At 40.7% G+C, this 14,607-nt stretch overlaps 1 protein-coding gene across 1 annotated transcript; it reads right to left on the reverse strand.

Annotated features, from left to right (window-relative positions):
• Nucleotides 1–717: 717 nt before the first annotated feature.
• Nucleotides 718–12,460, reverse strand: arhgap31 (Rho GTPase activating protein 31). Its single transcript, XM_080508934.1, has 12 exons — nt 12,168–12,460; nt 9,634–9,736; nt 9,079–9,223; nt 7,513–7,595; nt 7,295–7,402; nt 7,007–7,149; nt 6,709–6,916; nt 6,512–6,630; nt 6,328–6,384; nt 5,513–6,157; nt 5,265–5,413; nt 718–5,045 (listed from the first exon to the last, which is right to left on the reverse strand). Exons 1-12 carry the CDS (start codon nt 12,265–12,267, stop codon nt 3,057–3,059), a joined length of 3,849 nt encoding a protein of 1,282 aa, XP_080365060.1. The 5' UTR covers nt 12,268–12,460; the 3' UTR covers nt 718–3,056.
• Nucleotides 12,461–14,607: the final 2,147 nt, after the last annotated feature.

Below are 14,607 nucleotides of genomic sequence, written 5' to 3' on the forward strand. Positions count from 1 at the left end.
ATGTGAAGTAAAACATCTCTGTCTCCTATAATGCATGCAGCTGGGTCTAAGAATCACATCCCATAGGGCCTCATACATGTTGGGGGCCCCTTAAATACTCCTCATTCAGGCAGAAGCAGCACCCCAATCTCTGTTTTCATGCTTTCACTGTGCTTCTTTGTGAAGGAAAGAAAGTTATGAAATGTTCAAGACTCCCAAGAAAAACCAAAAGAATGCACATTCAATGAGACGGTGTGAACCTTATTATTACCCAGTGGATTACTAAACCACACAGTCATTTATAGTAACTATGGTTATTTCACTATGTAGAACTTGTGCCTTTGACCAGTTAGATTAAATATTTTAAAGGGCAATTTAAAAAAGTGATAAAGCAAAGATTTAGATAGAAAAAAAAGTTGGATTTTACAGATGATAAGTAATAATTTTTGTAGTTTTTGTGATGGTGAATAAAATGTCTTAATCTTCACTTCACGTGAGCAATAAAAGCAACAAACACATTTCACTGAGTCACTAATTATATAGAATTATGTAATAATTTTCTCTGGTATTCAGTAACTAATTCACAGTGTGAAATATAGCCATGTGGTGCATCTAAAATGTGATGTTAAAGAATGCTCTCGGCTTAACATTTCACCAAATAAAATATATTTTTGAGCTGATTCATCGAACACCTCAGAGTTAGATATCAACACACAACCTCAGTTTGATGTCATAATTTTATTGTCATAACTCTTTTGTAACAAATCTCATCACACATCTTATGCAGATCACTTTATTTCAGAATGATCAACACAAAGCACTCATCTCACAATTATCAACTCAGGTGTTCTTCTTACAAATACACACACACACACTCCAATCACTTTCAGTAAGAACAAGTTCACAAGAGTTACAAAATATATATGTAAAAAAAAAAAAGAATCCCACTGAAATCTTCATTAACACTGGGGAATAAAAGAATGTATTCATTCACTCAGTCCAACCAAACCGCAGTGTCAACACACTGCAAGCGACACAACATCCAGAGTATCTTAAATACAATGTAACACCACGACTGTTGCATTTAAAGGGTTTCGCTCACAAAAAGGTAATGGCATCAAATAAAAGAGACGAAAATCAGCACATGGCAGCATCTGACTTTGACGCAAAGCAAAGTTCAAACACGGTGAATACAGTCAGCATGCACACAGTCAGCATCCAGTTTATCCTGTGACGAGCAGCTGCAGAATTTCACCTGTTGTTAACACCAAATGGTTAAAAAAAAACAACGTATTTTCTATAAAGCAGGTTTTTACTCTCAAAATCGTAACAAAAAAAATCTACAACAACAAGTTACTCATTAATATAAATTCTTCTGTGGCTAAATACTATGAATAAAACTTCTGATGTATTCAAATAAGAAATAAAAAAACTCCTTTTAAATATTACCCACGTAAAATCACATTGGCATCAGCTTATTACAGAGCCATTCATATAGTATAATGTAAAAATATCACGTGTACATCATGTATGAGTAGATAAAGAATAAATAACTGAGATTCATGACTAATACACTGTTTAACAGTTGTGTGTTTTTTTTAACGAACTCTTATGGCACATTTACAATTATTTAGTGTTAATGAAGAATGATTTTAGTCCATGTGTGTGAAGAATTTTCAATCTGGCTTCATATTGAGGGCCGTGGGATGTCTGTGTTTTCTTTAAACTCATAATAACCTGACTCATCTGGGCTAGAGAAGGAGCTCAAACGAGTTCTGAATATGATTAATACTGTGGATACCAAAGAAATATGAAGTTCCCAAAACTGCCTCAGGTTCAGATTGTATGTGAGCAGCAAATACTTTCAGATGAGATTCTTCTTCAGTGAGCCTTAGAAAAACACATTTTAAAGTTTGTGAAACATCACGAGTGCTTTATGAAAAAGGTAAACATTTTATTTAAACTTAATAGTCTTCCAAGCCTAAACCGCACCCTCGCAATATAATACCACGTTCCCAGCTTCCTCCACATATTGAACTTTGTCTTTTTGAGCACTTGGATAAGGCTAAAACTATTTATGAGGAACAATTATGCATACTTTGTCATAAATTCTTTGATTGCTACCCTACTCATCATCTCATAAGCCCTCTGATGAATCTTGGGTTTCTTTAAAGGGGTGCACCTCTTACTCACCTGAGCCTCTTACTGCACAATAAGCTCCTATGATCTAAAATATATCTTTGCATAAAACACCACAGTTTATACATAAGGAAGGTTTTGATGGAGGCCTTAATCGTCATTGAACATTTTAACATAATTTTTCTGAATGTTTTTCCAAAACTGACAGAAACTTCTGGATAAAACTGATTAGTGGGCCTTGGACAAATTAATGTTTCTGAAATGTCTTAAAATGTACTATAATGCTTGCCAGCATGTCTTTAACAATAAACTATTACCTCACAAAATATGTTGGACTGAAATTCAGATTTTAACTTCTGAAAAGTGTCCATCACAATGACTGCATTATTAATCAGTCGAGGAATTCTGGCAGTATGTTAGACAAATTGGATTTGTTGTGCCAAATATAGTCTGTGTACGTTGACGTTCTTAAGTTTTAATATGATTTTTAAGAATCGCAGTAGAAATCTCCCACAGGCTTCTTTGTGCTTGTTGCAAATGCTTACTCATATGGAATTGTTGGGGTTTTCCTCAAGATTTGATTTATCTGTGAAGTGTCTTGTGATGTCGCCAATGAAACTCCCAATGAGTTAAACTGGCCCAATTCATGTCACCAGATTAGTTCCATTATCTAGTAATGCATCATGCAAAACTATAATTGCCCAGATGTGGAAAAAAAAAAGCAGTTCAGTGTAAAAGAAAGTACTTGTTTGAAGCATTTTAGTTGGGCTTTAATGGCTTCATGTATCTTAGATACTATGATTCAATCTGAACAAATGAAAATCCCATCATCTACTTGTCATCTAGTTATCCTCCTCTCATTTTCCACAGTGTGATTCTTTATGTAGTGTATCCGTTTACATAGACAAGAGCTGAACAGTCAATGAAAGCACCTCCAGTCATTCGATCTGCCTGTGGCTCCTGCTGTCAAATATCATGGATCTCCTCTGTGGCTGATAAAAGCAGCTGGTGGATGTTTCCAGTCTCTGTCCACTTTTTGGAATAGTCATTTTGTTTTGAAGAGCGATCCCATCAGCCGTTCTTAAGTTTTCTGTCCCTTCATTGGAGAACACATTCACAGCTGATGGGTCGTTCAGGCTCTTGATGGTTGAAAGGAGCTTCCCGTCGTCCCCTGACGACGGATAGTCCATGAAGGGGAACGGAGGGCTGAGCAGGATGAGACTCTGAGGTCTCTGTCTGTTCCGAAAGGACGGTCTTTGCAGGAGGTTTCCCCTGTTGGGCCTGGGACAGTCTACAAACACCTCCAGACTGGGGGCGTGTCTCCTGGTGATGACTGGCAGTTCAGGGGTGGATGGGGCCTTCCCACTCTCAGCAGTTTTCTCATGAGTCGCATGAGGCTCTTTATTCTCCAACTCCTCCTTCAGATCCGACATCATCGGAGGAACAGAATTATTTTTCTCTGCGCTCATTTTAGTGTATTCCTTTTCCTGTTCCTTCACCACATGGACGTCATTCTCCTGTCTGGAGTGAGGTATCTGACTGTACTGCACCTTCGGAGGGACCACCGGCACAGCCTTGGCCTGGCATGTTTTGATCATGAACGCGGTACGCACGGACGCCACGCTGACCGGCGCCGAGTTTCTTCGTAGAGGCGCCTGCTGATCGCTGAGAAACAGCTCCAGATCTGAGGGAAGCCCATTGTTTACAGTCCCAGATGAGCTCAGAAATCCTCTCTGACAGGAGGGAAGCTCCGATGAATTTGGATTTTGTTGATTAGAGATATCTCTGATGTATCGATGGCCCAGGTCTAAATTAAGAGAATAAGGTCGGTGCTTAGAGAAGCAGTTTTCCTCCCGTTTAACAGTGGTTGTTGACTCATAAGACAACTGCCTGTTAAATCTGTGAGATGATGCTGTATTCTTCTGTTTAGTTGTGCTGCACTTTCCCACTTGAGGTTGCATTGTGTAATTGCTGCTCATCCGTGCAGGCGCTGATGGCACATGTGTCAATTTGGCATCCGGTTTACTGTTTGCAGTCTGAGGAATGTTTCCGGAGAAGTTCTCGGCGCTCTCGGTGATGGATCGTTTGGTATTATCATCTGAAGGAGATGAAAACTGCCCTGCCTCCGAACTCGCCGTCTCCCCAAGCGAGCTGAAGGGCGAGAGCTGGTTGAATAACGTCTCCACATCAGGTGAATGGAGAGGGCTTGTAACCCACTGCTTAGAGGAGGTAAGATCCTCCCATGACTCCATCAACTCCAGCTCCTCGGAGTTCCCTCCACATCCTTCGTCATCGTCGAGGTTCGGCAGCTCCAGCGTGTTGTGCCTCTCCTCCAAACTCAAAGAAAGCTTCTTGATAAGCTCCTCCGCAGCAAGCACACTTCTCTTATGATGCTCTTGACGAGCTTCACGTCTTTGAGATTTCGTGTCTGCGTTGTCTGCTCCCAAAAAGCTTGTGACCACTGGAACATCCTTGATCGTCAAAGGACTTGTGATGATGCGATCTAAGTTGGTCTCCTTCAGCGGAAGCCGTAACGGCTTGGTGAAAACTGGCTCATCTTTGTTGACGCGTAACATTTTTTCTTTTTTATCCACGGGGTCAGCGGGCCACACTTTGGGTGTTTTTTCTTTGGAAGTATCAAATGTTTTGTGAAGGGAAAATAAGATATCGGATTCTGAGGGTTGTTTCCTTGCAGAGTTGAATCCAGCGCTGGCCGCATGAGCCGTCGAGGTATTTGGAGTTGGCTCCATGCACAGCAAGGTCAGAGATGGAGAGCTGCGGCTTCGCTTCGACTTGACGTCCATCGTTAACTTAGTGTTCTCACAGGCCCCCGCACTATTAGCAGCTTTAAACTTGTCATCTCGCAAGTCCATCTCTGGTTCGGTTATCTTCAGCTCATGGCCAGACCACAACTCTGTTCCTTTGTCCTGAGAATCAGAAAAACAGTCCCGGTTATATATCGGTGAAGTGACATCACCTTTCAATGTGTTGGTAAAAATACAAAGTGTTGGTCAAGTTTTGATCATCACAAAAATGGTTGTTGGCTTCATACTGGTTTTTTTTACTGGCTTACACTATAAATCTGAATGTACATCTAACTTGTCTATCCTATATGAAACAAATATAAGCTTTAGTTTTAAATTTACCAGTTCTTCGTCTTTGTGTTCACTGTGTGATTCTTTCCCAGGAGATGGCGCTGAGTTTTTGCCTTCATTTGAACTTGCAGAGGACAGAGATTCCAGTTCAGAGAGATTCCTCCCCACCTGGGCCTCTGCTGTCACTTCTTTGCTGGTATCTGAAACAAACGTGATTGTTTTTTTCATCCTGTTACTCATGTATAAACCTAAAATCACAATAGTCCATTTTAAAATGTGATAATGGAAGATGTTCTCACCCGGCAGCAATGCTCTTGAGGTCAGGTCGTCTTTATCTTTCCTCTCTGCTCCTTCCTGTTTCTTTGGTTCCAGCTGAGGGAAAGTGTTGCTCTTTCCACTGCTGCTGCTCGGCTCTAAAGTCTCCTTGGAGGGTTTCAGGGTAGCCGCTTTGTCTTTGGCGTGGGCCCTGCATGGTGTGCTGTTGGAGCTGATCACTGCCGACACCCGCAGGGGTACGGACACAGCAAAGGGCTCAGATATGTTAACGGCCCGGCGCTGATGCCTTGGCGAGGACTCCAGTGGGAAGAAGCTCCCTGGAAAAGAGGGCCTGGAGGAGCTGTTGTGGGAGGAGCCCGAGTAAAGCATCCTCCTGTTCTTTGGAGAGGTGGGCTTGTAGCCTCCGAGGTCATCGCCTTTAAACACTTTAAGCTGCTCTGGCAGTGATTTGGTCGGGGGCGAAGAAGCACCTGGCGACCCCTTCTGGTTCAGACTGGAGGTCCAGCCACCCGTGGCGCCCCCAGATTTGGTCCCTTTAAACTCCCAGTTCTGGTCATGTTCGCTGAGGTCATAGAGTGAGTCAGATCCCAGTGTTCTGGACTTTACATCCGGAATAAAAAGGCTGTCGGCTCCACCGGGTGTGCTGTTGTTTCCTGTTCTGTCATCGTCTGTGCAGAAGAAATTACACAAGTGATCACAAATGACTAATAATAGACACAAGGGCTCCATTTCATAAGGAGGCAGTGAAGGTTTGAATTTTTGTGAATTACAATCTCATTTTGCGCCGTGTTTGAAAATACTGCACTGTTATATATTACACATAAACCATTAGTCTCACCTGTTGGTAAGGAGCACAAGGACTCCATGCTCCTGGATGGACGCAGAGCTGCCTTTTCTAAGGAAAAAAGACAACAGGGATTGCAACTTAAATATAAAACACAGACAGAAGATTGTCTTTTTTAAATTTGTAGAAGTGTTAGAGATAGAGATTAGATTGCTAATGTTCCCATCGGGGGCTTTACCTGTTATCCCCTGTGCTCTTATGAACACGCTACCGTTCCGGCTCAGTTTTCCCTTTGAGTCCACAGACCGCCCAAGATTGAAGATGGACTTCCATCTCTTTGACTTCCCAGAGAGCTTTCTTCTCGGAGACAAGTTGAGATCAAGTAAACAAACACACAGTGTCTAAAAGTTGCGAATTGTATTCGCAGTGACTCACTTGTTGTCTGATATGTCTATGACAGTGTGATAGAGGGTGGCGGTGCTCGTGTCAGGCAGGCTGTTCTCTCGCTGACGTTCTCGATGCACAGGGTGGTTTGGACTCAGGGAGCGAGCCTGAGCTTCTTCCAGGCTCATCAGTTTCATCGGCCCGCACTGACCACTGATGGGCAGGGTGGCATACTTTTCCCCACACATCAAACTCGGTCCTGGAGTGGCAGGATAGCAACTCGGTTTAGACAAATTAGCTCAAAGTTCTCCAACAAAAAGAATGTGTTTTTGTTTTAGGAATGCCATACCTTCTTTAGGTTTAATTTGTGCCAAATCGCCACTGAAGAGCTGATCTGTGTGGTTTAAAATAAACTCAACCACTGACTGCTGTATCCGCACCTCTTGGAAAACCATGTCTCCATTCGCCGAGGGAGCCTCAATGTCTTTCGACCTAAAGAAATAAGTGTTGGAATTCAATAAATAAAAGTTCACCAAGCATATTTCTTAAATCAACTAAAGGATTCCCGAGAAGGTTTTAATTGTAGACACAAAGACAAACAGATAGTATTTCAAGTAGACCTTGAAGGTTATCTCACCTCAAGAGATTTGGCGCCCACACCAAAGCCAGGTTACGTGTGTGCATGTTTGTCTGAGTGCTTAAGGTGGCGAGGTGGGCCAAGTGCTTGGTAAGGTACTCCAGGGTCCTGAGGAGAGTCAGTGAAAGCATTTTAAGCGAAGCCCATTTAACAGCGACTCAGTTCACCAGCTGGATGTTTGTCGAAACATCAGAGCATGAAAAAGGATTTCAATTCACCTGAAGTGAGAGGTCGGCAGCTCCTTGATGACCCTCTGAAGGTGTAATAGTCTCTCATGCTCCCCCTGGACTGAGACGACTTCCTGCATGTGAAACAAACAGCTCAAATCACATTCAAGGTTGTTGTTGTTGTTGTTTTTTAAACATCAAGGTGCTTGTTTTCCATGCCTTGCCAGCACTGTTAATACTTTTGATCATGTTTGTGATTTATGACTAAAAAAAGTTTTTATTTTTAACATCGACTTAAAACGTACTCATGCAGTGAATGTCTGTACTTTAAATAAAAGAGACTGAGTTTATGCAGAATCTGCACGCATATCCCAGAATCTGATTGAACAATTTCTTCTACATTGCAAGTGAACAAAGTCTTTTGGAGAAATAGATCCAACTGCATTGTCTTTAAAGTTACTTCCTCGCCTCTCAGCTCAGTGAACCATGCTGAATAAATGTAAACAGGTTACTGGAGGGCACAAAACAAAAGTAGCGTGACTAGTCCAAATAACCGAGGACAATAGCTACACTTGTTGTGCAATATCACAAACAAAAGAGTTAAACATGTGCAATCAGGTGTTATAGCCAAGGCATAAAAGGTAATTCAGCATGTCATGTTGAATCCAGACAGAACCACAATCCAAAACACAATGTCAGAATGAAGTGATCTCGTGAAATGAGCACATCTAAAAAGATAAAGGCTATTTTTTCCTTTTTCTATCGAAAAGGGAAAAAAATGGGGATCTGTTATGTTATTTCTGCACTTTGTCTGCAAGGCAAATTTTTCCAAAAATACTGTTGAGCTGCAATCCTCAGGAACAAGCCGCAGGAGACGCGCAGATGCCAAGTTATGCAAACGGGCAGTCAAGGTACACAGACCAGAAAGCCAGATTTCAGATGGGTACACTCTCTTTCGTGTGTTTATTTCTTCCAGAAAATGCTGCCATGAAATATTCTCTAAATGTAGACATTGTGCAGGCAACTTATTGTTCTCATGCTGTTTAAATCTAAGTGTTATTTTATTGAATAAATATGAACATTTTTTGTTTGATTACACAGTTAAAGCTCCTTTGTGATTTGAAAGAGTCGTAAACCGAATGTTTTCCTCTTTAAATCAGGTGGTTAATACGGCATGTTGCATGAGAACAAATTCTTATTTGACAGGATAACCTCACAACAGAATACCACACAGACAAAAACGACTAATATAGTAAGGCAGGCAGGTTTGCATTTGCACTTTCTCTCTGCACAATCCCTCATCTTGAAATGGCTGTTTTTCATAAAGTGGAGCATTTCTATATGCTTTAAGGTTTTTCTGGGAAAAAAACCCCCCCAAAAAACCCAACCAAAAAGACAAGTTGTAAAAACTATCAGATTTAGTGTTTCTAAAGCTGAGACAAGTACACTGAAATGCTGTAAACCCCACTAATGTGCGAAGTTGCCATTTTGTCCATCACTCGTTGTAAAGTAGAAATTTAGAACAAATCTGCCGTCAGCCCACTTGCAAGTCACACAGGATTTCCCTCCTTTATCGTCATGCAGCGTAGATGTGATTGAATGATTGGATGTACTCACGGTGAATTTGCTGTATAGCTCATATGTGAGCAGCGGATTGGGAAGCTCCCTGAAGTACAGCTTACATAAGGAACCCACACAGTGGATGTCCTGGAGGTACACTTCCTTTGTAAGGTCAGGGCACGCCTCGGAGCAGAATTCCTGCCTACACACACACACACACACACACACACACACACACACACACACACACACACACACACACGCACACACAGATTGAGCTGAATGCAGGGATTGTTTCACACTCCTGCAGCATGTGGCTCGTTAGAGTGAAAGTCTTCCCAGTTAGCTGTTGTTGTTGTTGTGAGGGGAAAAAACTACAACAAAGACGCTAAACAAGCAAAATATAAACACTGAAGTAAATAAAAATCCACCTATTTTTGATACATGATTTATTCCGCGTTGTGTAAGAGATTAAAAAAAACAAAAAACAACCCAAAAACATTTGTAAAGAATGATTACAGATTTCATAAAAAGGTTTTTTTGTCCTGTCAGCTGTCATTTCTGAAAGATCACAAGGTTAAAGAAGCTCTTTGTAGAAAATACAATGGCTACCTGAGACGTTGGATGTTTGAGGTGACCCCCGACAGTCTGTAGATCCCGTCCACAATCCCATGCTTTTCAATAAACTCGGCGCATTTCTTCAGAACCTGAGGAACTTCAAGAAAAAAACTCTTGGTTATACACTCTGAGAGGAACATTAACACGTTTGTGTTCTTCTCTTTTATCTGACTTGATTGTCACAATAATGGAACCAGCAGGGAAAGGAAATGCTTGTAAATGTATCATTTCATTGGTAACAATGCACGTAAGGTTAACATCATCGTTTGCAGTTTGTTCCACCGTGGTTGTTTTGTGCTCCTTGGGGCCGGTGATTGTAGGTGGACTTTGACAGGAAGTTAAAAATGGTTTGTTTGTTTCAGAGGAAAGTTGACACACCCAGTCCTTGTAGCTGGTATTACTTACGACATTTCCTCTAATAGAAAATGGCTTTTGAAATGTGACCACTGACCTACACCACTTTCTCAACTAGAAAACATCACGCTCAGCACAGAGATGTGTTTGGCATCATGCTCTGAAAGCCTCCGTGTATTTTACCTGTGGGGTTGCAGCCAGGTGCTGACTCCATTTTAACACTTAGAAAATATCAACGGCTCGGGAATTAATATTCTGAGAAAATCATCTTATCTTGAATTTTGTTCTTCTGTATTTGACATACGCATATGTGGAAATAAAATAGCCAATTCATCTCAAATCCAGCGTAAAACTATTGCAGAATTGTTTTTATTTTTATGTTTTTACATGTTCAAAGAAATATAGAATCATATTGAAATAGTTTGATAGTGTTTCTGGTGGAAGGCTCCTTAATTTAACTAAAATATTGATTTGTCATGGATCTAATTTTCTTGTGGAAATAAGTAGTTGCTATGACACAATCAATATAAGTGTTTTTGTTTAAAACACTATTGATCTTGTCATTGTTCATTTTTTTTTTTTTTGTTAACTTCCATGTTTTATTTCCATCACATTTGATAGTCAACAAAACCATTATCTTTTGCAAGCACAGAAAAAAAAAAAATCGAAAATCTGTCCCTCAAAATGAGCGTGTGGTTATTTCTGGCAGATGTTGAGTTCTCAGTCTTCATTAAAGATACCAGAAGTCTGATAATTTCATTTGGACTAATTGAATTTATTGGATATTCAAAGTCTGTGGGGGAAATCTGGATGATGAATAATTCCCAAGTTGTCATTTGGTGGCTCTCGGTTTCTGCAATGAGAAACAGTCCTACTTCCTTGTAGACTACAAATCTTACTAATACATGTGATACAGGAAATATTAGCTTCATAACATTATTGCGCTGCACATTTGGTGGCCTCTCTGTTTAGGGTTTGCTTGTTCTCTCTCTCTGTGAGTTTTGCTCTTCCCACTCTAAAACTATGAATTTTTAGATCCTGGTCATCTTAGTGGTGGTTTAGATAATGGATGCATGGTTGCATAACATTATTGTGCCCAGTGTAGATTTGTTCATTCATCATTCGTGATTTTTTTTTCTTTTTTTAACTTTATTTCAGCTCTTAATCTTAAAATATAAAAGGCGAGGGGAGTCGCCACACATTGCTTTATTTTGCATCTGTGAGTGTGCAGCTTTTGCATTGTTCTAACTTGATCAAAGACAATTGTTTTGGATTTTTGTGGGGAACCCGGGATGGTAAAACTGGAGCTATTTCCACTCTCAACATGTCTAATTAGAGCTTTGCTGTAAACGTGCATCCATGTGGCACACTAAAATGGATGGATGATACTAACATTGCAACATTAACATTTGCCTTGGTCTGCTGGTACTTTTCACCTGATACCCTAAACCCCACTTCATTAAAAGGCACAGACAGTCTAAAGGCTGTTTGCTGCTTCCATGACATAGGGGTACAGCCCATACCTCCTCCTGCCTCACTTCCTGCACTGCATGCCCCGCCTCCAAGTGTGCCGACTCCCAACAGGTCTTCCTTTAAGTAAAGTTATCCTCAACACAGCTATTCATATGCACGTGGGAGACTTCTGTTCACTCTTTTCTTTTGACACACCAAGGCAAACAACAACAAATTATGTCTCTAAAAAAAGAGTAAGGCATAGAGAGAAAAGGGGCTATTTTCTCCCAGCAGCACCGCCCAGTCTTTTGTCAGACACTAAACTAGTCATAGGAACTATAGTCATCATAGGACATTGTCACAAGAAATGCTAGAGCCACACCCTAAGCCACAGATGACAATTTATTGCTGCCAATTGATAAATGAATGGGCTTTCTTAATGTGACACACATGTACACTGCATTTGTGTGACTCTTGAACCAGACTGAAGGTAAATACACTTTTTTGTCTTTGTGGTTGTAGTTTTATCACATATAATGTCTAGGTAGTTGATTAATAATCTATTGAGTAATTATAACTCTAATAAAGCTAATTTTCCATTATAAATGTTACCCTTTATGTCTCAGTCATGTAAATCAGTGAAGGAAATAAAGTGTAGTTTGATCATCTACTTGTAAGGGAGAATGTACATTTCAAAAGAACCATAAAAAAATGGAGTTTACCATCTTGTCCTGAATTCTGGAGATGTTCTGTCAGGTCACAGCCGAACGCATTTTCACTCCCTTTCTTTTTGGACTTCACCTTCGTCCCTTTATTCTTCATGTGGCTCCAGTTATTGGTCCAGGTGATTAAAACAAAAAGTTCCTGGAAAGTGCGGCAACTGATCCATATGACCCTGAGGAAGGTTGAAGCTGTAGGTCAAAAAAGCAGCCACATCGAGATCCCAGCAAACAGCTCCCAAACGTCTGCATCCGCTCACATTCTGACTAACCACACCGTTGGAGGCTGAGCAGAAGTGACGTCACTGTTTAAACTTAAAGTCCCTTAGATTGTTATTACTTCTGGAGATGACCAAACTAAAGACATGGTGCGCCTGCAGACTGAAGGACGTGGCGGTCTGCCGCTTTATCTGTGAAGGATTTGCAGAAACAGCATTAGAACTGGTCGGCTTCCTGTTGTTTTTTCACCCCCAGCCAGTCTCTCTCTGTTCCTTTTTTTATCTCCTCCTCTTTTCCTTCATTCCAGTCCCCCCTTCTCACTGGCTTCCCTGTGGCTGAGGCGTACATACATCAAGAGAGGCACATTAGTTTTTCTCAAATAAGATTATGTAAATATTGTGTTTAAAGATGAAGTTCTAGCAGTGCTGTGTCAGAGATTTTTTAAAAGGTTGAGTCTATGTAAGAGTTGCTAAATGAAGTTAGGGAAGGAGGAGAACAGCTGACTTGTGTTTCTCTCCTGGTTTAGGAATTACTGGCCTCTTTTATCCAACTTTTTTTTTTTTCCATGTGTGCCCAAACTTGGGGCTAACGGGAAAGCTGTGCTCTGCCTTCCTGAATGCTCCCAATGTATACAGTTTCCTGTGCAAAGCGCCCGGGCTGGAAAACAAAAACAGACGGGTTCTGAAGGAAGAGGGAAGTGGGAGGCGACTAAAGCAAGGGCCTGAAGGGCACAGATGGGAAATGGGGGGAGGTGGAGGGGGGGTGGTGTGACGAGATGGACAACACATGGTTCTTGTTACTCGCTGTTACATATTTAATGTCAGGCTTTTTACTTTGATCTGCAACTTTGATGAAACATCTAAAAAAAAAAACACACAAAAAAACGTATGGAATCGATTCTATTGATGATAATGTGGGAACATTCATCTCAAGTCGCCCTCCTTGTTTTCAGTTATGTAATGCAATCTCTGTTATAAAAGCTCTTCTCTGAGATTTGTTTTCCAACATTTTGATACAAAAAAAAATCCATTTAGAGACGCCAATTCAACTAATTACTGTGAAATGAATTCGATTCTGGAGTGAAGCTACTTTGCAGACCTACAGACACAAGCATACATGTAATATCACTTAACTGGCCACCTGGTGTTTTCATAATAAATTTAGGTGCACTTTTAGACATTGAAATCCCAGAGAAATCATCTTATTCTTTTAATAGCTGCGACATGCTTACCTGTGTTCACCAGCCACTCACAAATGTCAGCTCTTACCTGTTCAATACAGGTCAGGTTGTGTTTATTTATTTATTTTATCAGACACAGCAGCTTGCTTAAGCGCAAACATGCACAGTGTGAGCGAAGCAAACTGAAGTAACAGACAGGAAGATCAAGACAATGAGCCGACTGGAGCAGCAACTGTCAGTGGAGCAGGCAGAAAAGGTTCACCACACCTGTACATGCAGCTCCATGAATGCTGCTGTTTGCAGAAGTTACTGGTCTTTTTTTTTTTAACACCTTTTTTTAAAATATTGCTTTAAATACACCATTTACTTTATATTTTCCAATTTTAAAATATGAAAAAAAAAATCATCCATCAATGCTCTTTGTTACCTTCCATTTTATATTTGTTATTATTCTCAGTGATATTATTATAAATAACAAACATGCTAATAATATAAAGTCTTCATAAAATGTATGCAAATAAATCCAGTTCCAAAAATTACCAGTTTAATTAAATAGTTATTATTTTTTTCCATTTTTGTTTTTATAATGACTTCATCTCCAAAAATTAGAAGCAAAAGAATGGTGCTAAGAAAGGGCATCTGTCTGACCCCCAGATGTTTTCTGTTGCTCCGCACCCCAAAGCTCGTTGATACCCCCCCAGGGGAATCTCGCCCCCAGACTTTACAAAGCACTGAACCAGAGGAACCTTGCTTCTGCAGTGACAGGAGTCAGGTCATTGCAACCTTGTGCAATTATACCCATGAAAAACACACACGACTGTGTGCACGCCCACATGTAACTTTTAAAAAAGGGTGCAGAAAAACAGTACATAGGCTCGTCTGATCTGGAGGTGGTGAGCAGGTCACCAAGTCCAGACTGGGCCCGAATCGAGGAAACCGAGCCAACTAAATCCACAAACACAAACATCAAGCATGATTTAAAATACATCCCACTTGTGGATTCTCACAATTAGGGGGTATAATGTTAAAAAGCACACAGTGTAA

This window comes from Blennius ocellaris, assembly GCF_963422515.1.
Source record: "Blennius ocellaris genome assembly, chromosome: 14".
Lineage (NCBI taxonomy): Eukaryota > Metazoa > Chordata > Actinopteri > Blenniiformes > Blenniidae > Blennius > Blennius ocellaris.

Bases quoted from the DNA above. Each gene is read 5' to 3' on its own strand.
- arhgap31 (XM_080508934.1), bottom strand. From the start codon at position 12,267: ATGAAGAATAAAGGGACGAAGGTGAAGTCCAAAAAGAAAGGGAGTGAA. The intron at 7,596-9,078 runs GTGAGTACATCC...TTTCACATGCAG, and splicing joins AGCTATACAGCAAATTCACC to GAAGTCGTCTCAGTCCAGGG. The intron at 7,403-7,512 runs GTGAATTGAAAT...GACTCTCCTCAG, and splicing joins CTGCCGACCTCTCACTTCAG to GACCCTGGAGTACCTTACCA.